Source organism: Platalea leucorodia (genome assembly GCF_965183815.1).
Source record: "Platalea leucorodia genome assembly, chromosome: 17".
Lineage (NCBI taxonomy): Eukaryota > Metazoa > Chordata > Aves > Pelecaniformes > Threskiornithidae > Platalea > Platalea leucorodia.
In genome coordinates, this window is record NC_138839.1 from 740126 (window position 1) to 763269 (window position 23144).

A 23144-nucleotide genomic window follows, 5' to 3' on the forward strand; every position below is an offset into this window, starting at 1 on the left:
GCCCACGCGCGGACCCGTCCCCTGCGGGCCTGGCGGGGGCACGGGCGCGCGCGGGGGCTGCGTGTCGGCGTGCGCGCACACGCGTGGGGCTCGGGGCACACGCACGCCTGTCTGTCGGTCCGTGCCCGCATGCACGGGCGCACGCGGGTCTCCGCGCCCACGCGTGTCCGCGGTCCCGCCGTGCGGAGCGGCGGCCGGCGGGGGCGGGCACCGCGCCCCGGGGGCTCCCGCGCTGGGCGGCCCCGCTGCCTCCCGGTCGGGCGCCGCCGTGGGCCCCGGCGCGGCCCCGCAGCCCGTTCCCTCCTCTCTTCCAGCCGGGCGCTCGCCGTAGCCGACGCCGGGAGGAGCGGCGCCCCGCGGCGGCCGAGATGAGCGAGTGGGAGCGGGGCTTCCTGCGGGGCCTGGCCGTGCCCCCGCACCGGCGGCGGCGGCCTCGCCCGCCCGGCTCCCGCGCCTTCCGCTGCGTCCTCGGGCACCTGGAGGGCGCTGCCCTGGCCCAGGTAGGGGGGGCCCGGCTCCGCCGCCCGGCGGGGTCCCTGGCTGCGCCCCCGTTTCTGCCCGCCGCCCCTCCGCGGGGCCGCCGGCGTGCAGGGGGTCGCGGGCCCGCGCCCGCACCGCGGGGGTTTGAAAGGGGGTTGCCCCCGTTGGGGGGAGCCGACTGTAAATCTCGCGGAAACGCGAATCAGAGCCACGTCTTGATCCCAGCCGTTTTTACCTGCAAATATGAGTTAGTATTTAATTAATTTTTAGCTTAATTCTCGTTACTTTTTAATTTAGGTAAGCATTTTAACGCTAAAGTCTCTGGGTCGCACTTTAACAGCCTGCTGCTCCTTTATCATATGCTTAATATTCATTTTTCCCACTTTTGCTTTGCTCGTTCAACCCCTGGCTTTGAGAAAGGTTCTCCAGCAAAGCCCGAAGCTGTAGGTGGCCACGTGTCTGATTCGGGCATCAATTAGGCAGCGGGAATTACTTGTCCCCTCTCGCTGAAGTGTGTTTTCTGCCGTCGGGGCTGCTGAGCTGGCGCGTCCCCGAGCAGGCCCCCGCGCCGGCACCTCCCGTCCTGTCCTGCCTTGCAGGGAGCCGAGTACCAGCTGCGCCTCTCCCTTTTCGATGCCACCTACCACCACTTCTTCGGGAGGACGTGGAGGAGCGGCCGGCGAGCTGCCCGCGCCACCCCGCCGCACCCGGCCAGGGCGGCTTTCAACGAGGTAGGGTGCTGGGGGGCTGCGGGGGGGCCGGCTGGGTCTGGGAGAGCGTGGCAGCCCCCCGGGTGGGGGGGCAGCGGTCCCCTGGGGGGCGGCTGGAGCTGCGGGAGCCCCCTCCGAGGAGCGAGGGTTTTAACGCGCGAAGGGAAAAGCCGGCTTTGCTCAGGTTCGGCCTGGAGCCGCTCTCCTCTGGTGCTGGTTTACTCCGTCCGTCTGCTGGAAGCAGAGCTCTGGGGCCCGCGGTCAGCGTGCTGTAGCCGTGAGCCTTGTAAAGCAGCAAGTCCTAAGCGTGCTGGGGCTCTGGCCCGCGGTCTGCCTGTGCCGCCGGGCCTTCTCTGCAGCGGTTCGTTCTGCACGCAGGCAGGCAGCAGCAGCAAACCCTTTTCCCCGCCGGCGCTTCCCAATCCTTTGCCCAGGGTGCACCCCAGAGACTGCCCCGTTATTAAGCTTTTACGTCTGGTTTACTTGGAATGGGGAAACTGGGGCCTTGGGCTCCCCCCGGGGCTGAGCGAGGGCGCGGGAGCAGCATCTGCCGCCCTGGGCCGCCTGCCGTGTTCGGAGCCGGCGGCAGAGAGCAGTGTTCCTTCGCAAGTGGGAAGGAAGGGAAGGAGCAGCCGCCTCTGGCACAGCGCTTTTCTCCCCTTACCTGGGAGCTGAACTCTCCCAAAGCCACGCTTCCACCCGCTGCTGATACCAGCAGGCCCGGGTGCCCCCTTACTTGGGAGATCCCGCTGCCCCGCAGCGTGGACGACAGCCGAGATGTCACCTTTTCTAATTAAACTTTTGTTTCCACCTCCTCCAGTGCTCTGAGCTGCAGATGAAGTGTAGCACTGATTAGAGCCGTGCTCCTTCATTATTTAAATCTGTAGCGGTACCTGAGGGGCACTGATGCGTGCGTTTCTTCCATGAGTGTGTTAATCACCGGCCGACCCCTGCTAATCTGAAGAGGGATGGAGAAAAAAAAAACTATAGCAGAGAGTGCTGTGGTGAGAAAAACATGGCACTGCTCCGTGCCTCGCCAGGTGCCGGGTGGGGCTGCCTTTCCCAGCACCATCCCTACGTCTGCAGGCTTCCTGGGTGCCGGGCGAGCGGCTGGGAGAAGGTGGCAGGAGCTTCGGGGTGTAAGGGCACCGCATCTTGCAGCCTCTCGGCAGTCGCCGAATTGCATTGCCCGTCCCCTGCAGCCTGCCGTGCGCGCTCGGCGCAGCCGCGGCGCTCGGGGCCTCGCGGAGGCGACGGGGCAGAGGAGAGGTGTCTGCGGGCGCCATGCAGCTGGCTGCTGCCGCAGCTGAGCGCTGGGGTCTTTTCGCTTCGTGATACTCAGCAGTTCAGTGTCGCAAAGAGTTCGGGTACAGACGCGATCGATTTGTGAAAGGTGAGGGAGGAGAAGCTGCCGGAGAGCCGCCTTGCGGGACCTGGCAGTGTGCAGGGGCCTTGCGTCTGCCTGCACGTGCTGCCTGCACGCTCTGCCTGCACGCTCACCGGAGGAGGAAGGCGCGTGGGCAGGGGATGGGGTCTGCGTGTGTGGCCGGTCAAGGTGAGCCCCGGCTGCATCATCCTCGCAGGGTTTAGGGGAGAGGAACGAGCCGTTGCAAAGTGTCGTTAGTGTTTGCAGAGGGAGCGGCGAGCCTGGTTTTACAAGGGATCTGCTTTAAGGGCTCTCTGCGCCTTTGCAAGGCGAGGCATCGGTCTGCAGCCAGCGGTCATTATTTCAACGTTTTGCAATAAAAGATAATAGAATAACGATTTATTTCCCTGGGTTGATGCGGTTATGTCTCTCTCTGTTATCCTTTCCTGATGGCCTGTGATTACAGTAAATGTTTTCCCTGGGACACTGTGGTAATGAGTTTTTAATAGAAAGATTAACCTAGCTTTAAATCCTGTCCCAGGGAGGTGACCTGCGTCCCGTGCCCCCCGCCCTCAGGTCCGGGCCGCCCCCCTCTCCCCTGCCTGCCGCAGGAGGGTTTCCAGCCCCTTGGGCTGTCCCCGCACGGGGCTTGCTGTAATGCTGTAGGCCAGTGCCGTGGTGAAGCCCTGCTCTTGTGGGGTCTGCAGCCTGCGAGATACTCTGGAAAATGGGTTTTAGCAACAAGAAAAAGAAGAAAGCTGATGATGATCGAGATTTAAGGAGTTGAGCTTTCCGAGCGGTGCCGGAGGTCATTTGCCATGAGCTGCCGTCTGGAAGTTTTAATGGCTGTTCTGGTTGCGCTGCTGGCTGTCCAAATGCAACAGGTATTGCTCTGCCTGCAGCCGCCGCTGCTGAAATAGCCTTTCTCTCTCTTTCCTGTCCCAGACCGTTTACTTCCACACCTCCTTGAACCACCCCGGCATCGCCGCCGTCGTGGAAGTGGTGGCGATGGCCGGCAAAGGGGACGGGGGCTCTCGGCATCTCTCCTGCGGCTTTGGACTCATCCCCCTCTTCGGCAGCGGGTCGGGGGCGGCAGACGCGGCCGCCGAGGACAGAGCGTAGGTCCCCCCGCCGCCGCGTGACGGGGCGCGCCGGGACGTGGGGTGGCAACGTGCATGGCTGTGCTGGGGGGAGAGAGGGTGGTCCCGGGGCTGCAGAAACAGAGCCAGCATTTAGAAACCTGGAATTCTTCACTGCTGGGGAAGCAGCGATGGGTGTGTAAGTGTTGCCTGTCCTTTCCTTAAAGGATAGGGTTTCTACCGCTGGTACAGAGTAGGAAGGTGGTCTCTTACTGTTGAGCAGAGGCGTTGTGGAAGGTGAAGATGTGCTTCAGGGTGGAGTTACTGACCGCCGCGCGCGTGCTCTCTGCTTTCAGGCTGAAGCTGTACCATGGGACGCCGCGCGCCTTACTGCATCCGCGCTTCCAGGACCCCGTGGAAAGTAAGCAGCAGCAAGATGTTGCGTCTCGCTCCTTTCGTGGCGGCCTTTCTTACCCAACGGGTATCGTGTCTGCCCAGTCGGCGCGGTGCGTGGTCCGTGCCCTGGTACTGCTAAGCGGCCGTGCCTTGCTGCCAGCTGGGAAAAGCCTGGCCGGGCAAAGCCAGCTTTCTCTTTGCTCCCAACACGTGCGTTCGTGGATAATGATTTCTTCAACAGTGGTGCTGCAAAGCTGCCCCCGCGCCCTGTTTTGGTCATTTTGGGATGTTTTCTCTTCAGAGAACAAATACCTGACGGTGATGGAGAAGAGCCACCTGCAGTACACGCTGAAGCCCCACCAGCCGCTGGAGACGATATTTCACCTCCTTCCCGAAAACCTTCTGGTATCTGGGCTGCAGACCATTCCCGGCTTGCTGCCGGCGTGCGGAGACGCCAGTAAGGGCTCCTTCCCGTTCCGGGCCGCCCGCTCCGCTCCTGCTGAAGGCAGCAGGTCCCCGGGGAGGCTGTGGGCAGGGCAGGCAGGGTGCTGGCGTGGGGTTTCTGGGAGCACCGACGGGTTCTCTGCAGCGCTGCCCCTTGGCAAGTGCATCTCCTGCCGCGTGGGCTGGCGGGGCTGCAGCCCTTGCGTTCATAGCTCAGCCTGAAAGATGTCAAAATGGCTTTGGTCTGTTCCCATCTGTTAATTGCTTTGCTCCTGGGAAGCTGCTAGGGATAAGTGATGGTTGGTTTAATGGCAGTTGTTTGGCAGAGTCTTAGGAGAAGTCCTTGCAGCTTGCTTACAGTCGTGCTCCTTGGCGGCGGGGCTCAGGATTGCTGGGGGTCTGGCAGGTTCAGGGGGATGAGCTCTTGCACGCTCAGCCCTTGTTAATCTTTCCCTGGGGGTAGCAGCCTTGCCGTTCGAGCTGCTGCGATTAAAATCATGTGATCTGAAGATTCAGAGGGTAAAAAGTACTCTCAGTTCTACAGCTGAATTATTCTTCAGCTTACTGCCTGGAAAACCCTACTGCTAACCATTTTGGGGGTTGTAGCTGTTGGTGTTAAAGCTGAGTGAGGTCTCCAAAGCAGCCGAGTCCCTGGTGCTGCTGAGACCGCTGCTTGAAAGCAGGAGAGGGGAGAGCCAGCGTCCTGTGCTGCAGGGCACCTCGGCACTCCAGCGGCGGTGGCTTTATTAAATAAACAGATTGCATCCCTTGACACCGAGGTGTGGGTATTTCTGGGTCTCTCCTGGGCGTAAGGACCTGTACGTGCCAGGGAAGCGGGGGATCCCACAGATGACCACAGCCTCTCCCCAGTGCTGCTCTCGGCTCGGGTCTGGCAGCAGGTGCCCCTGCGGACCCGGTGACGTCCCGCCGGCTGGGGCGTGACCTGTGGCCACCACCTTGTCCTTTCAGGTGACTGCTTGCAGAAGCCCCGGCTGATGAAGCCGGTCACCTGCTATCTGGAGAGGCTGTCTGTCCAGCTGTACCCTTCCCTGGAGGAGTTCGAGGAAGAACTGCTGGACTTACTGAACAGCGATCGCTTACTTAAGGTGGTGCTGGTGCAGTTGCGGCAGGGGAGAGCACAGTGCGCAAGCAGCAACGCTGGTGCTTTGTTTTCGGGCAGAGGGGAAAGGTTCAGATAAACGGTGCTCGGGTATTTGTTTCACTTGGAGTCCCTGTTGGTTGGGTTTTTTGTTTGTTGTTTGGTGTTTTGTTTTGTTTTGTTTTTTTTTGCTGTGCAAGCCTTTTGTTTTACCGCTGGATTAGCACACAGGTACTCCGTGTTGGGTTTGTTTTGAACATCCAGACACTAATAAGCAGAACTTTGGGTTTGCTCTGCTATGGAAAATGCAAAGATAAGATGCAGTGCTCATCGTAGTACACCTCTTTAGGAACAGCAGCGCTCGGTGTGCAGTAAGGACCGCTGGCCAAGTCCTCCTTTAGTGGCCAGATTTGCACCAACTCTGCCATAAAGATGAAAGATTTTAATATCCATCAGCTGCTGGGGAGCGGGTCCCGTTTGTTTGAGTTTGCCTGAATTTTCCTGGCCGCAGGCGGCGCAGGGAGGTATGCTGAGCCACCCCGTGCAGCCTCACTGCCTGAGCTGCAAAACTCGTCTGTTGCAGGCTAACGCCGCGCCGGACGGCGACGGGGTGGCGGTTCGGGAGCGGCGGCTGCACGTTGGCGTCCACAACGGCCTGCGCTTCGTCCAGGTGCCGCAGGTGGCCGTGCTGGTGCCGGAGGCAGAGGCGGCACGGGGCAGCTGCCCGGGGGTGCCGGGCTCCGGAGCCAGGTAAGGGGGACACCCTCCGGCACTGCCCGTGCCGCTCTCCTCCCGCCTCGGCCGCTGCCCACAGCCACTTCTCCATCCCGGCGCAGGGGTGCAGGTCAAGCCCTTGTCCTGAGGAGCCGCATCCACCTGAGTGAAATGGTCCCCCACCCGGCATTTGGGATCTGCTTCCAGCTGGAGTACGTCTTCTGTGCCTCGGGGAGAGCCGACGGGAAGGTAGGGCTGCCTGTGCACGCACCTCGTCTCCGTCCCTTATTACAGAGCGGAGACCCGCCGCTGCGGCAGCGAGCCCTGCCGAGTAACTCCGTCCTCTGCCCCCGCTTCGCTGTCCCGCACCCCCAAGACGCAGCGGCTCCGCGTCGCGCAGCCGCGCTGCCCAGCAAACGGCCCTGCAAAGTGTCCGGGTGCTTCCCGCAGCGCTGCGCGAAATATCCCGCAAAGGCGCTTATTGAACTGTTTTAATTACATGTGGTTACGTTTCTCCACCGGGTGTATGTATATGGAAAAATGTAGCCTGCCAGCTGTCCCATGGTGTTGTGGCAAGCTAATTTGGAAAATCTCAGTTTTTTTTAATATAAAAAGGCTTTTCTTTCAAATTTAGCATTTATGCCAAAAAGAAGTTAACCCCTCCCACTCTTTTTTCTTTTTTCCCTGAATGCTGAGGTTTTTCTGGGAGCTTCAGCCTGATGTTCTCCGGACCTTAAAGCCAGAAGCCTCTGTATTGACTGCAGAGACCACACTCGCTAACGCCTACTTACCTGTCATTTACACGTATTTCAGTTTAACCTTTCCGCAGGTTAAAGCCAGCTTAGCGAGCAGTTCAGTGTCCCCTCCAGAGACCCTGCTGCTGGCGCCCTTAGTGTGGCTGAATGGATGGCCAGGGTTTGTTAGGAGGTCCTAATCCTCCCGCTAAGATGCTCATTGAAAATGCAGCCAGTGTCCTCTCTTGTTAGAGCTGCCCAGAGCAAAACTGGGGGGAAAATGGGCATTTATAAAGTGGGACATGGGTGCCAGGCCAGAGGGATTTGTACTGAGGGGGGGAGGAGAAGCTGAGCCTTGCTGTCAGAAATTGCATTGGGTTCAACTCCTTTAAAAAGCTGAAACCCAAGGACCCGTGGAGATCGGGGGCTCCAGACACAGATCCGTTTGGCTGTGCTGGGTGCCGGGAGTGCTGGCCAGGGCAGCGGTGGAGCCGGTTCCTGCGGCACAGCCCTTGGGCAGAGCAGTTAATCCCAAAGCCGCTTGCCGAGCTGATCGCCTTGTCCTCCGTGCCATAATTAGCAGGCTGTGAGGGTGCTCGTGGGTGCTGGTAGAGACCTCTCGGTTTGCTTCTGCGCCTCTCCTGCCGTTTAAGGGGAGGCCGTGGATGCGCCCGGGTAAGTGGAAGCCTTTACGCTGCCTTTCCCATCTGCCAGGGATGCGGGGTCAAACATACGTCCCTTAAGGAGCTGCTTGAGTCCGGGGGTTACAGCCCTTCGGCTGGGTGCTGGTGTCTTTGTCTTGGCCTCCATGTGCTAAAGACATACAAGGGATGAAAACCCTGTTATTTTTGAAAAGCATTATATTGTGCTTTTATATTATATCAGCATCGTATTATGCTGATCCATAATCTAGAGGTGTAGTCCCGTGCGTAACTTGGTGAAGGGGTGAGGTGGGATTACCTGGAGTGCGGGTGCCCGATGTCCTGCAAGTGCAGCCTGCAGGAAGGGGAATGGGGTCAGCGGTGGGCTGGTAAATGGGGAAAGTGCAGGAAAAACCAACGGGTGCCCGTCTGGGAAGGGTGGCATGGGGTTTACAGGGAGAAAGTGGGGTTCATACCTGCGTGCAGCTGTGGCCGTGAGTTTGTGGTCAGCCTTGAGGAGGTGAAATCGCGTAGGAAGGTGCCAGTTCTGCCTGCGGCGCTGCTGGCAGAGGGGAGAGAAGCAAACCTTGAAACCGTGCAGGCTGGCTCAGTGCTCTTGCACCGAGAGGTCAAGGTCTTGCGATCCCAGGTCCCCTCCCTGGGAGCAACGTGTCCCTCTCCATCAGAGAAGCATTCCTGGTGCTCCTCAGAGCCGGCAAAGGGATGGGAGCAGAAAGATGCAGTTGGTGGGGGGGGGAAAAATGGGTGCAAAAAGAGAAATAAGTTGCTGGAAAATGTAATGTCTCCAGAATGGGTTGAAGGGGAGCGGATTCTGTGATGCCGGGCGTGGGAGGGCGTGGTGGGAGATCAGAGCCTGTGTCTGTCTGGCGGCATCCGCTCCCCCATCCCGGCGGCGAGGTGGGGGTGCCCGGCGCTCACCGTGCTCCCCTGCTCTTCCCCAGGCCCTGCCCGGCGGTGCCAGCGGCGAGGCGGCCGACATGCGCTCGGTGCGCTGGGCCGTCTGGAGCCCCGTCCTGGACGCCGGCGAGGCAGACGTGGTCCTGCCCCTGCGCGGCGGCGCCTGCCGCGGCCCCTGCCAAACCCTGGTCTACCGGACCCCGCCGAGCAGCAGGAGCTCCTGCCGGGTAAGGGCTTGCTTCTGCATGGCAAATACACGGGGATGCGGCTGGTGCTTGGACAGCTTTGCCATTAGAGAGGCTCTTTGCCAAAACCTTTGTAAGTGCCCACGTGGCGGCGAAGCTCTCCGCAGATCTGTGGGTGAGCGAGGAGGCATGGGCAGAGGAGGGTGGCAGCCCCCTGCCAGCACACCCCGACGCTGATAGGTGGTGCGCTGGGCGTCCAGCGCTGCTCAACTTCAGTTACTGCAAACGTGCAGCCTGAGCTGTCGCATAGTTGGTCAATGCCGTTATTTGTCGTGGTAATTCCTGGAGGCTGCTGTGACCCGAGCCGGTTCATTCTGGGTGATCTCGCTCCCAAGCGTTGGTCAGCAAAAGGGGGTTGGGGCTGGGGCGAAGGAGTCACGGGGTGGTGGCCAAAATACAGCCGTGGTGCTAAGCTGCGTGGGTTGCTCTCTGCTACAGGCAAGGACAGATGGATGGACAGACGGATGGATGGACGGATGGGTGGGTGTCTGAAGGACTTGCTCTGTAAAGTCTGATACTGGGGGGCGGTGGGTGGAGTTGGCGGGTGTACGTGTCCGTCTCTGCAAGGACAGCGGTATTTGATCAGCTTAGGAAAGCACCACCCCTTGCTGGCTCTGCCTCCGGCTTGCGCCACCGTTTCTCCGGCTGCGGGGCAAGGGAATCGTCTCGGGGTACGAGGGAGTCTGCGTGTAGCATGCTGTCTAAAAGTATTTAATTTCCAATTTCAGGGGAAGCACGTGGAGTCTGGGACTGTCCAATTCCATGTTTCCACTGATTTGGAAGAACATCTTGTAACTGCTGCAGAGATCCTACATAAAGACAGGGACGAGTCAGAGAAGCCTCCTACGCCATCGCTGAGTGAGTGTTTTCCAGATCGCTGACATTTAAAATATAGAGTGTGACACTGGTGTCTGCTCAGGAGAAAAAAACCACGACTTTGCCGAGTTTCAGTGAGCTAGTTTATGAATTACCAGAGTGAACCAAGTTTCCATCGAGTTGAATTCAGCTCTCACTTTTTAACTTGCAAAACTCCCCTGTGATAGTAGCACTGAGCCACGTGCACCGTCGCCAGGGATTTCCAGCACGGCACCAGCCCGCTCCCGTTTTGGGCCGCTCTGATGGCATTTGGGCTCCCGTGCTCAGCACCCAGAAGACCTGGCAGGGCGCAGCAGCTGCCCCAGCGGTGCATTGCACACGTTGCTCCCCGCCAGGGCCGCTGCTTGTCTCTCTGGACTCTGAATCCTTCCAGGCATTGAGGAGAGCAGGGATGTCGATTATAGGCTGAGGTAAAAAAACAACCGTCTTGTTGCACTGCTGCTCAGGGAGCGTGACGGCAGCGCCCATTCGATCGGTGCGCAGGGGCTGTGCCAGCGCCTGGCCGGGGAAAGCCAGGCTGTGTGTGCACGTACGCACCTACCTATAGTGCAGGGGTGCGCGGTGGTCGGGGCTTCAGTGCCCGTCTGCTGCGTGTTGGAGGCAGAAAGAAAAGTGCCGTTGGCTTGGGTTTGGGCGTGGAGTTGAGTCAATGCCCCGGGCCCCTGGAAATCCTCTCCTGCTTGTTTCTGTTGGCTCTGCCTTTTGTGATCGGTGGGAAACAAACTCCCCTTTCCTCTCCAGTGTCGCTCCTGCTGCGGTTCCCGTGCAGGTCTTGGTGCGATGCTCCAGGTACCTAACAGCGTTCGTGTTTTACAAGCTCACCCGGCCCCTCCGGTGAGCCGGTGGCTGCCAGCCGGCGGGTCGGGGCGATGCCCGGCGTGGTGGGTGCGTCTGGGCACCCGCTCCGGCGCCTTCCACGAGATGGCAGTGGCACCATGGCTTTGCCGCAGCACGCGCCGGCTTTCTGCCGGCGAGCGGCTGGGCTTGCTGGTGTAAGGGGCTTTGGAGCAGAGATCTTCGCGGGTGGAATGAGAGGCCTGGCAGCATTGGGGGTGCGCTGGGTTAGGCTCTCTGCGACAGGCTGCGTTGCTGCTGGCACCTTCCTGGCGCTGCTTGCAAGGTTTTCCTGGATGCCTGGCACCTGGCAGCGGCCAGGGCGTTGAGGGAGTTGCAGTGCGGTGAAGGGAGAAGCGAGCGCGCGCCGATGGCGAGCTTGCGGCCCCGCGCTGAGCTGGCGCGCTGCGGCTTGAGGGGAGCGTGCTGGGGCGCGGCGGGGTGCCTGCGAGGGGCATGCCCCGGCAGGCTGATTTTTGGGGTGTGAGCTGTGTGGCGTTTCCCTGGCACCGGGGGGAGCTTCGGAAGCACGGCAGTGGTCCTGGAACCGTGCTGTGAGGTGAGCAGCCACACGCCAGAGCCAGCCCATGCCCCAAGCTGCTGAAAAGAGCATTTTGTTAACTTTTGGTAGTGCTCTGTTGGAAAATGAGCTGCTGTCTGGTCCTTTTCGCCAGGGGAGGCTGAGCGCATCTTCTGTCGGCTCCGCTGCTGGTGGTGCTGCTGGTTCTGTCCACCAACAGCCAAAGCCATCCTAACTGAGAGAAAACGGTATTTTAGATGTAAGGGAGACAGGGCTCTTTTTTTTTTTTTTTTTTGTACAGCAGTCAGCATGAAATAGCTGGGATATACATGGTGGTGAAAGCAAAATAAGGTCTCAGCATCACGTGGATGCAGAGATAGAACATCTGTGCCCCTGGTCTGCTCCAAAGGACCCGCGGCTCAGCGGCACGGTGAGCTGAGCAGCCAAATATAAACATGCTAGAGCTCGTACCGTTTCGGGGCACAAATGTGCCAACAGATGAAGGGAGTGACAAGAAATAACGGAGGAGCGACAAAAATCTTAAGTATCCTAAAACTTTCACGTCTCATTAAGCATCCCACTTAGGCAGCGCCGCGTGGCCGTAGGGAACCGTGGCACTGTCTGGGGATGGAGGAGCTGCCTTTTACGGCAGACTTAGCCTAATTCCTGGTAAAATAACGGATGGATCTGGAGATGTGCTACATTCCCCCTGCCTCAGGCAACAGTCTTATTGGAAAAATAAGTCATATAAGTGATTGAGAGATGGTAAGGCACCTTGATAAGCTGCTCCCACCCCCAAAAAGTAAAAGGGCAGGCGGGAGGTTGGAGGGGGCTTGCTGGTGGAGGGCACGGCCGCGGTGGCGGGGCCTGGGGGCGACGGCTCCGCTAGAGCATCTCTCCGTCCCTCTCCGCAGGTCCGCTGGCTCCACTGCGAATGGAGGCCTCCCCGCGGGGACCGGGGGTAAGTGCCATGCGCGCCAGCGGGCGTGGGCGCCGGGCAGCAGCGTGCCGGGGGGGCGGCCCATGCGCTGAGGACCTGATCCCGGTCCTGGCCCTTCTTCCTGGCTGCTGCAGCCAGGAGGCACCGAGCATCCTGCTCAAATCCTCCCCCTCCGGGGCATCAAAACTCATCCTGCCTGTAACGTGCTGGGCAAAATTCCCTGAGCTCTTTTCACGCCCCAGATGTATTTTTAAGGGCAGTTCTGGTTTTTGACAGCCCAGATTTGCTGGGTACTATTGTCCCCGGTACGTGCTGACAGTGACGCACGGTTTCTTCATGTGGAGCTACTGGGATTTAAGGAGAGCTATGAATACCAAGATCCCTCTTTATGCTTTTTTTTTTATATCTCAATGCAGGGATCAATGCACGCAAATATTTTTGATGAAATGAAATGCTTCATAAGACCGCATTAAGTGGTTTGATCTTCCTGCTGCATTTTCTCATCCCTCCCCTTGCCAGGGAAAGTGCAGCAGCTAAACAGAAAACAGAGATGCGAACCCTCGAGCAGCCGAGCTGTGCCGAGCGGCGATGCCCGAGCGCGCAGCACCTGAGCTGCCGTAGCAAGGAGGGCTGCAGCCTGCCTCGCCGCGGGGGTTCCCACGGGGCGGGCTGCCACGGGGGGCCGCTTCCCCGGCTCGGGCTGCGGGCGCTCACCTCGCCGCTCTCCCCCCAGCTGTCGGTGTCCCAGCTGTCGGCCCCGCCGCGGGGCAGGGGCCAGCCGCCGGCGCGGCGCGGCCGTGGCTCTCGGCAGGAGGGGGGGATCACTCACCTGGAGGCTGACCTCGGCTCACCAGACCCGGAGCCCAGTGCGGGCGACCAGCTGCGCGCGCTGCCCTTCACCCCGCTGCAGGTGCCCATCGCTGCCGTGGGGCTGCAGGCAGGCAGGTGATGCTCGGCCACCCTTCCCCAGGCTCCGGCGTCCCCATCGCCCGGCCTGCCGGTGTCCCCCCGGCTGCTTCTGCATGGCTCACCCCCGTTTCTCTGTCAGTTCCCGCACGCTGCTCTCCCGTGCCTCCCTGGCGCGCCTGCATGCCGCCGGCTTCCCGGAGATCCTGGACTGCAACCAGGAGCCAGTGGAGATCTCGGAGGTGGCAGACCCGGCGAGTTTCAGCCTGCAGCTGGAAGAAGCCGACCCTCTGCAAGGCAACGAAATAATCCTGCAGTTCCTGGCTTTTAGCAGGTGGGATTGCAGTTCTTCGTGGTGCCTTCTGTGGGCAGATCCCAGGGGCCTCCTGCGGGAGAGTCCTTTCCCAAAATCCCCCCAGCCCGCTTCCCCGCTTGAGCAGGAGATGTCCTTGCAAAGGTGCCGCTTCTTCCCGCGCCTGCCGGGGAGGCAAAGCCCTGGAGGGTTTTACAATGATGCTCTTGTCATTTCTGGGCACTCTTAAATCATGTTCCATTTTTTTTGTGTCCATTAGCCACAACATGATGTAAAAGCTAGTTAATGCAGGGTTTCTCCATAAATGCATATGGAGTGGAGAAAGCTGGCACCCCAGGGGTGGCTTTGGCTGGATAAGGCCCCACTTGTGTTTTTTCTGTGGATGGCAGTGTGCTGTGTGAAGGTAAGATGCTGCCTTTGCTGGGCTGCTCCATCGCAGCATATGGCAGGAGACAGCTGGAATTATGAAGCTTTTTGGAAAGCCAAGGCAAACCATATGCCTGCTGTCTTCAGAGGAGTCCAAATACTTGTGATGCTGCCGATCTTCTCTTGTTCTTCGGCCTCTCAGTGCGTGCCAAACGCACGAGGAGCTCGTGATGGGGAGGCAGCGCCGTGCCACGAGCTAACCCAAACCTCTGTCTCTCCCTCAAGGGATGCCCGGGACAGCACGGAGGGGACGTGGCCGAGGACAGTCTTCCTCACCTTCCAGTTCTACCGTTTCCCGCCGGTCACCACGCCGCAGCTGCAGCTGGTCAGCACGGACGGGGGGCCGGCGGCCGGGCCGGCTGTGCCGGCGCAGCTCCTTGTCCGGGTGAACAAGGACGGGACCTTTGGCACCGGTAAGCTCTGGTTTTAGCATCCTCATGCAGCCGCTCCTCTTCGTCAGTCAGATTTGGGCTTGTCTCCAGGCTGAGGCACGGGCTGGTGTCTGCTTTCATAGCAAACCTCTGCTAGTTCGAGTGGCACATCATGCAAAATGTTCAAGATGTCCAACATTTGAAGTAAAACACTGGTAAGCGCTGGTTGTGGGATTTGCACGTCGAGGCTGCCGGCTCCCGCTGCAGCTAAGCGCCTTTGAAAAGAAAGGCAACACGTGAGAGAGCAGCGCCCGGAGTGAGCGGCTCTGATCCTCCTGGCTGAATGCTTTTCTTTTGGCTCTTTCTGTGTCTTAGTAAATTCTGGTCCCAAGAGACACCAAGCATGGCTGATGAAGCTCCTTCTCCACGTGGAGCTGTTAATGGAAATGAGAGGGGGGGTCTGTACAGACCGGGTGTTTCTGTGGGAGGGTGTCAATCCTGGGGGACCTTGGACCCTACTAATTGACCAGTGGGTTCATTAAGTGGAGGAGAGTGGGTGTGCGAGCAGGCAGGCTTCTCTGGAGCAGAAGAGTGTCCCTGTCCCAGCTGATGTGCTGGTGCCGGTGGAAGCTTCATTTCCATGACGATGCCGCGTGTCTCGCAGGACCGCCGGGCTTGCAGCTGAAGTACATGGTGGATCCTGCTTTCCTGCGGCCCGGGGAGCAGCGCTGGTTTGTGCGGTACCTGGCCGAGCACAGCCTCCAGATTGACGTCTGGGATGGAGATTCCCTGCTCCTTGTTGGGTCCGCTGCTGTTAAACTGGAGGTATTGGTTAAACTGGAGGTCTTTCCCCTGAAGCCCTCAAGGCTGCTAACGATGAAGGAGACCCCCTGCTCAGCATGCAGGAGTGTTAAGGAAGAGCCTGACTTTCCCTTTGGTCCCGTGTTGGGATGCTGTTGCATTACCCTCACATCTTTAGTAATTGAGTTGCTGTCAGCCCCTCTGTGTAACCGAGACCGATGTCAGCCTGCCAAGCCCCTAATAGCGGGATTTGTCATCTTCTCCTCAAAAGCGATGGCAAAGCATTAACTTTCTTCCAATTCCCTGGAACTCCTGCGGTATTCTAGGGCTAAACCCCCCAGACCTAGGACATCCAGAGACATCCTTACCCAGAGCCCTTAACGCCCCAAGCCCGGACTCCCCAGTAACTCATTACCCCTCGCCTTGTCCCCAGCCCCTGCTGCGCCAGGGCCGGGCGGCCGTCAGGACCCACCACGAGCTGGAGGTGGCCACGACCGAGTACGAGCCGGACGTGACGGTGATGGGCCGGGAGGCGCTGCGGCACGGCGCCCTGCGGCCCCTCGGCATCCGTGTGGCGGTGAGGGGCCGCCTCCACCTCTGCCTGGCCAATGTCGGTAAGAGCCCGCTGTTCATGTGGCCAAAAGGCTTGGGTGCCGGCACTGGCACCTCGCGGCACACGCCCCGTGCCAGGTATCTCGGGTGCCGGTTGGAGCCCCCGTCCCAGTGCCAGCCGCTCGGCTCCGGGCAACGCTGGGCTGCGGGCAGGGGTGTGCGGCTCCTGGTTGTGCTTGCGGCCCCTTCCGCCTGCTCGGCTGCGAATGCCGGCACAGGGCGGCTGGGAGGCCGGTGGCGCAGGGTCAGCGCCGCGCAGTTAGGTGCTAGCAAACGGCACGGGGCCGTGGGAGAAATGCACAGCACGCGCAGGGCTGTACCCGAAAGAAAACCATGCTTGTAAGAACATTATTTTTCCCAGAACCTGCTGGTTTTAATTCCTCATCCTATAAATGTGCAGCGACTCCAGGTTTTAAAAATCTTATCTTCAGAAGAAAGATTAGCTCCATTATAAGATATCTTAAATTGTCGTTTCCATACTTTGCCTGCAAAGGGACGATAAGCTCCTGGGAAGGAGAATCTGAGATTCACAACCCAGGGAGAGGTTTAACTCACACCCTGCAAAAGAGAGGGAGAGAGGAAGCGGAGATGCTGCGCCAGGACAGCAGCCACCCTTTGACTGTTTTGGTTTTTTCCTGTCCTCTTGTTTTAAATTTCAAAATACTGTTTTTAAAAACAGTATTGAAAAGCTTGGTGCCCCTGCCTGACGGATGGGGATGGGAGTTGTAGGCTGGGTAGATACCCAGTGGGTTTAGAGCCTTGTCTGGCTCAGCTTGGCTTAACCTTTGTGGGAGCGCGGATGGCAGCAGGAGCAGGGAGACGCGGTGGCACGTGGCTGTGCCGGCGGCAGCGCCGCAGCCCGGGGGTGGGGAACACAGAAAGGAAAACTGGAGCTGGTGAGGGGCTCGGGGGTGACTCGCTCGGGATGGCGCCGTGCGTTTGATGCTGCTCCGTCTCTGGCAGATGGCTGCATGGTGGTAACGGCAACAGGCTCTGGAGGGAGCACCGCAAGGCTCGCAGGGCATCGTTAGCAACCAGATATTTGCTCCTGCTTTTTAAAATTGTCTGTACAGAGCTGCAGCGAGGGCAAAAATTTTGCAGTAGATCTTGTAACAGTGAAAAATGGGTGGTTTCCACTCACCCCTGTCTCCGCTTGTGGCAGGCCACCCGTGCGAGGAGACCCCGGGGCAGGTGCCATCTCCGCTGCCGTCCCGCTCCCGCATCGTCCCTGCGCCGGACAGCGCTGGCAGTGTCCTGGCTGGCAGCTGGTTCTCCCTGAACGCGGCCGGTGGTGAGTCCTGCTGGGCTGGGGCTCAGCCTGTTCCCCCGCACGGGTTCGGGTTGACGGGGTCTCTGGTCTCTGCTGCCATGGTGCTGGCACTTTGTCCCCAGCCGCAGAGTGGCTGCCCCCTCTGGCGCTCCCCTTCCCGGCCCCACGGCATCGCGGAGGTCCCTCATCAGTGCCACGGTGCGCTCTCCCCGCAGGTGGGCGGGTGTCACGGGCGCGGAGGCTGGTGGAGGTGGACGGCGAGCTGGCGGCCGTGCTGCGCAGCCGCTGGCCAGAAGTGAGGCTGGCCCCCCCGGCTGCCCCCAGCGAGGCCGCGGCCGCCCGCCGGCGCAAGCTGCGGCGCATGGCGCTGGTGCGGCAGCAGGAGGATGCTGGCGGTGGGAGGAGGCCACAGCTCTCGGTAAGGAGCAGTGCCGCGGGCCGGGGATGCTGCGGTGGCTCCGGGCTTATGGTCCCCTCTCTCCCGGCAGGGCTGGCAGGAGCAGCGCGCCCGGCATGCGCGGGACCTGCAGCTCATCGACGCCTACCGGGAGCACATCAAGGGCGAGAGCATCTGCCGGGTGCTCAGCCAGGCCATCACCGCCACCCACACCGTGCACGCCGTGCTGGGGACGGCTGAGTTCTTCGAGTTCGCCCTGAAGAACCCCTATGGCGTCCAGCACACCGTGACCATCGAGGTCGACCACCCTGAGCTCAGGTGGGGGCCGAAGCGGGGTCTTGACTGTGTGCGTGGGGAAATGCCAGGGTGGCACTGGCTTCCGACCAGTCCTCACCAGCACCTCTGCTGCTCGGTCCCCCAGTGTTATACTGGACCCGAGGGAGTGGCGGCACTTCAAGGAGCTGACCAAGAGCGTTACACCGGTGGAGGAGGAGATGTTCCACCTCCGTGACGACCTCAGGCCTCAGGTCTACCTGCGCCCCAACGAGACCGTCCGCATCCCCTTCAAATACCAGACCTTCTCCGCAGACCCTGCGGTCGTTGCGGCGCAGGTAGGTGCAGGCCCCTGTTTTGAGCCGTTCCCAGTAGGAAGCGTTTCCCTCGACTGTGTTTGCCTATGCAGGGCAGGGTGGTACCGCCACAGGGAGCACTACGCAGTCGTAGTGGTGCTGCGTCCTGAGACAACCTGCTCTTGTACCCGCAGGGGCCCGCAGGGCTGGGCGCTGGTGCCGACGCGGCTGCCTGCTCCCTGGGGAAGAGTGGGGCCGGGCGGACGAAGCACATCCAGGTGAGGGAGCCGGGCGAAAACGCCGCTCGAGGGGCTGTGCGGGAGGAGAAGTAAGCGTCACTCCTGCAAAACTCCGTCCCTCTCCCGCCGGCCCCCCGGGACAGGTCTCCTTCCAGGTGAGCGGGGGGAAGCCCATCGCGCTCCTGCGGGTGAAAGTGGAGCCGCAGCCCCACGTGGTGGACCAGACCTTCCGCTTCTACCACCCGGAGCTCACCTTCCTGAAGAAGACCATCCGGCTGCCCCCCTGGCACACCCTCCCCGGTGAGCCCGCGGTGTGCCCGGCGGGGGCTCGGGCTCTTTCTCCTTAGTTGGCATCCCTGGGTCAGGGGGTCCTTCCTGGAGGTGCGGGTGGCATCCAGAGAGCTCCTCTCTGCTTCCTCACCCTTTCACAGCCTTGGGGTCCCCGTTAATTTTATATTTAATTCCCTGCAGCAGTACGCCTGTGTAGTTTGCTGGCATAAGGCATTCTGGTCTGTGGCTGCGTGGGGTGCAGGGTAGCGAGCTCAGAGAAAACACTGAAGACAGTTTCACCTCCGTCTCTCTCCTCTGCAGGCGCGCCCGTGGGGATGCCGGGGGGGGAGCCCGAGATGTTTGTTCGCTGCAGCGACCCTGACATCATTTGCGAAACCAAAAATATGGTACTGGTTACGCTTCAGCATCGGTCTGTCCCTTGTGTCCTTCTGCTGGGGGTTGTTTTCGTTGGCAGAGAAATGCTTTGCACCCACGGATCATCCCCATTTATCAGCCTGTGGTGGTGAAACACTGGGAGTGATGAAGCCAAAATTGCCCTTTATTCCCAATTAAAAGGAGCCGTGTTGTTTTTGTGGTTGAAGCTGAATGCCGCACCTTATCGCGTCGTGCAGCAGCCTGTATTTGCTTGTTCTTTGGAGCAAATACATGATTAAATGCTGGGGATGATTAAAATGCTGGGGAAAAGCAGCCTTTGTCAGGCATGGGATGGACCTTCCCCGCTGCTCGGGGTATCCGCGGCCGCCGGAGGCGTGCGGCGGGGGGCCGGCGCGTCCCCTGAACGCACGGCAGAGCATCTCCCCGCTGGGCGATGCTGGGGCGGCGGGGAGGGCCGCGCAGGCTGCGGTGCTCCTTGGGCCCAGCCTCCCTCCCCGCGCGCAGCCCTTGCTTCGCAGTGCGCAGCAAAGCTTTCCTGGGCTCGCTTTGCAGCTCCGGGAGGTAGAAGGGAAAAATAAACTTGCGCACATAGGTGCAGATGGCGACGAAGGGTAGTTGCTAATTGCTGTTGCAGAAACGTGTTAGTATGGTAATTGGATTACGGCTTGTTAGAAAACTTGGGGAAAATTTGCCAAAATTTGATTACAGATGCAGACCTGGAATGCGATAGTCCTTTGTATCCTCTTTTGTAATTAAAAAGACTGGAAGAGCTCAGCCAAGCTGTATAATAACTTAATAACATAGTTTAACTAGATGCTGAAAGCATCTGCTTTCGTAAGTGGGTTGGTGGCGGGTTTTTCCGTTAATGGGAAGGAAACCCTGGAGTCCTCATTAGCTGGTTTGATCTCGAGGTTAACTGTTGGAACGATGCTCCGATTTCTGCGTGCAGGGGCCTGGGGAGCCGCAGGATGTCTTCTTAAAAGTAGCCGGAGGACCAAGCCCACAGATCAAAAAGTTCTTCGTTGCTATTTATACGTAAGTAGCAGGACCCCAAAAAGCGAGGAACGCTGACCCCGAGCGTGGGGCAGGGCAGGAGGGGAGCTCGTGCTGCCCTTTCTTTGCTCGTGGCTTCCCGAGCCCGCCCGGCTTTGCTGAGCAGCAGAAAGCCGGGCAGGAGGCTTCCCAAGGTGTTTGCAGCTTAGGGTTTTACGTTGTTCTCTTCCTCTAAATAATCCCTGGCCAGAGCATCTCTGGTGTGCGAGCTAATGCCTTCTGAGGCAGCCGGGCTCTCTCTGCACCAGGCGATGCTGTTACATGAGCTGTAGGAGTGGGGGAGACTGACGTTGAGGTCCTTAGAAGAAGCTTTCCTGGAGCTCAGGCTCCCGCTTTGGGCTCCCCGCTTGGCGTTCGGCCGCTTGCTCTGAGCCCTCGGCGAGCCCCGTCCGTCTGTCTTTGCCGCAGGGACGCCTGGCTGGCGGCGCCCGTCCAGATCTGGCAGTTCTACCTGCACTCGCTGCAGCGCCTGGACGTCAGCTGCGCGGCCGGGCAGCTCACCCGCCTCTCCCTGCTGCTGCGGGGCACCCCGGCCCCGCGGAGGGTGCGGGCGTTCACCTCCCACCCCCAGGAGCTGGAGGTAACCCCCCGCCGGCGGGCTCGGGGCGAGCGGGGGGCTGGCCTGGACCAGCCCGGTGAGATCCCCTCCGGAAAGGGAAGGCAGCCCACTTGGAATGATGAACAATTTACTGCCGTAAAGTGTTTGCGATAATTATCTTTTGATTAGAGCTGTCATGTGTAGGATCATCGGCACGAAACCCCGGAGGGCAAATTATCTGCGTTAATGAGACCATCTGAAGACTAACAATTTCTTTAGAATTTGTTCGGCCATAATTGTGAATGTGGATAATTAAAGGCACAAAAATTCCATCACTGTCCCGTAAACAAAAGAAAAAGTCTCCCCGGGCGAAGCCTGCGAGGGGAGGGAGTCCCCGGGCCGGGAGGAGCCAGCTCTCCCCGAGTGGCTCTTATCCTTCCCGACACGAAGCCGGCCCCGGCATATTCGTGTAGGTGGGATTCAGAAGCGGTGGCGTAGGTGCACAGGTGTTTAAGAGCAATTGGGTCTGGTTTATACTCCAAGCTGGACGTGGCGGAGGTGCGATAGGCCGCCGCAGGTGGCTGCAGCTCCGGGTCTTGGTTTCCGCAGGTGGATCCGGACGGCGCCTTCCTTCTCCCTGCCAACGGCATCCAGGACCTGTACATCGGCGTGAGGCCTCGGCGGGCTGGCAGCAGGTTCATCTACCTCAACCTGGTGGATGTGGAGTCCCACCAGCTGGTGTCCTCCTGGCTGCTCTGCCTCTCCTGCAGGCAGCCCCTCATCTCCAAGGTACGGCGGCTCTCGCGCCGGAAAAACGTGGTGATGGCGCTGGACCAGCGGTCGCGGTCCGGCCGATAGCCCAGGGCTGTCTCCTGCTTCTTCCTCCTTTTACATCTATGGGGTTTTTGGCGCTTGCACCCTGAGTGCACATTTAGCCCCGGGGTGCTCGAATAATCTCACTGAAGACCACGGTAAAATGTCTTTCGGGCTGTTTTGAAGGCACTCGCATGCTTAGGAGTGCCAACTCTGAAGTGTCTCCACTTGTGAAATTAAAGCTACAGCATGCTGCTTCCCATTAGCACTGTGCTGGCGGAGGCCTTGCCTCAAAGATAGAAAATTAGATTTCCCGGCTAATGTGTTCCTTTTAAAAAGGTTTTCCCGAAACCCTCGGTACTGGGGGAAGTTCAGATCGGTGTTTAAGCCGATGCCCCAGCGTCCTGCCAAGTGCCAGCCTGCCTCCCGGTGCCGCGGGGCATTATCTGAGCGAGTGCCACGGCTCTCCCCGTGGACGTCCATTAATTAGCTGGAGAATGAGCTGACCGGTCCCAGCTGCTCCCCCGGCCCTTTGCCGTTTGGGCTTGTAATTACTTCTGCGAACGTGCTGGTGCCAGCGGCAGCGTGAGGAGGATGCTTCTGCTCGAAGGCGGTTTCTTTATACCGGCTGGTAGAGATCAAATGCAAGGTGTAGAAGGGGAGAGAAGGGGGCATAGGGCAATGTGCCCCAAAACACCTGCTGCCACGTGTCGGTGCAAGAGGCAATTCTCTGTAGTCAGTTTGGGGGAGCGCCCGTTGTTCCCTCCGTGGTCTGCGCCGCCTCTGCCACAGCTTGTGCTCGACCCGCAGGCATTCGAGATCTCGCTCCCCGCGGGAGGCGGGAGAGGCTGCAACAAGCGCATCACCTACACCAACCCCTACCCCTCGCCCAGGCTCTACTTCTTGTGCACCAACCGGCCCGACCTCCTGCAGTTCAAGGAGGACTCCTTCCAGGTACGTCCTCTTGCCAGGCCCCTGCCCTCATCTGGCTGGACCACGCGAGGCGCAGGGCGCGGTGCTCGGTGGGCGCGGTGCTCGGTGGGCGCAGGGCGCGGTGCGATGCTTGGCAGATGCCGAGCGTGCTGCTGCAGGAGGGCCGTGCTAGCCTGGGGAGAGCGGGCACGTCAAGGGCTCCGCGCCAGGTCCTGCCGCCTCTCCTCCCGCCCGTTCTCCCGCAGGTTGCCGGCGGGGAGGTGTACACCATTGGCCTGCGCTTCGCCCCGAGCCAGGGCACGGGTGAGGAGGAGATCCTGATTCACATCAACGACCACGAGGACAAGAATGAGGAAACCTTCTGTGTGAAGGTCCTCTACCAGTGAGGCTGCCCGCCGCAGCAAAGTGGCTGGTCTCTGCGCCGGCCGCCGTGGCTCCCCGGCAGTGCCGCCCTGGGGATGCCCGTGCCTCTCCGATGGGGGGTTGTGAGCCTGGTCCCCTTGTTGTCACCTCGCTAAGCCGGGAGGTCTTGCTGTCCGCCGGGATCCCCGGGTGTTGCTGTGAGTGCTGGTGGTGCCACGCGGCTCCCTCTGCACAAATCAGGGAGAGCGAATGTATTTGCTACCGTGCATCGCGACCGCAGGATATCTTTATTTTTGTAAAGTGTTACTATATTTTAGGCACGTTGGAATCTTTTTTTTAACTTAAAGTTTGCAGATCTGATGCTGCGAAGTATTTTTAAAGTATTTTATATTCTACAGTGAATAGAAGTTTTGCAGTTTGCACACGCTGAAGCGCTTTTTTGGGATTTTTTGATACTTTTTACCCATCCTAGGTCAATTAAACTTGCTGCGCAGAACTGGCAGAGGGTGGTGGTATTTTCTTCCGTGGGAGGTGGAAACCCTTGGAGTGCCTGTCCTGCGGAGGCGAGTGCCGGGCTCGCCCTGCCCGCTGCCGAGGTGCCGTCAGTCCCGCGGTGGGGAGCACTGGGGCTCCCCTGCCTCACCCCCAGTTCCCTGGAGCATCCCGGGGGTTGGGGCAGAGACCGTGCAGGGGAATGACGGGAAGATAAGGTGCGGGCTGGCACCTCGGGGGCTGAGGGATGACAGTCCCGTCCCAGTGCGTTGTAATCCTGTTTGTCGAGTGCTAAAAGGCTCCCCCTGTTCCTCACCAGTTCGTAGCACCTCTGTCGCTGTGATGCATTGGGCTCACTGCGTGGAGGGCGAAAAACCCAGAGAGAT

General features: G+C 59.9%; 1 protein-coding gene across 1 annotated transcript; it reads left to right on the forward strand.

Annotated features, from left to right (window-relative positions):
• Positions 1-368: 368 nt before the first annotated feature.
• NPHP4 (nephrocystin 4) lies at positions 369-22537 on the forward strand (the record flags this gene model as incomplete). The annotated part of the gene is given in 28 exon segments (XM_082328761.1): positions 369-500; positions 1080-1211; positions 3502-3674; positions 3992-4056; positions 4333-4488; positions 5445-5581; positions 6158-6324; positions 6411-6537; positions 8626-8808; positions 9555-9690; positions 11971-12017; positions 12730-12941; positions 13045-13236; positions 13867-14054; positions 14677-14837; positions 15247-15427; positions 16588-16827; positions 16830-17113; positions 17193-17410; positions 17514-17703; positions 17856-17939; positions 18044-18200; positions 18492-18577; positions 19516-19601; positions 20028-20199; positions 20767-20946; positions 21781-21924; positions 22149-22537. Coding segments are annotated over 28 exon segments (4371 nt in total). The 3' UTR covers positions 22290-22537.
• Between the last annotated feature and the right edge of the window lie 607 nt (positions 22538-23144).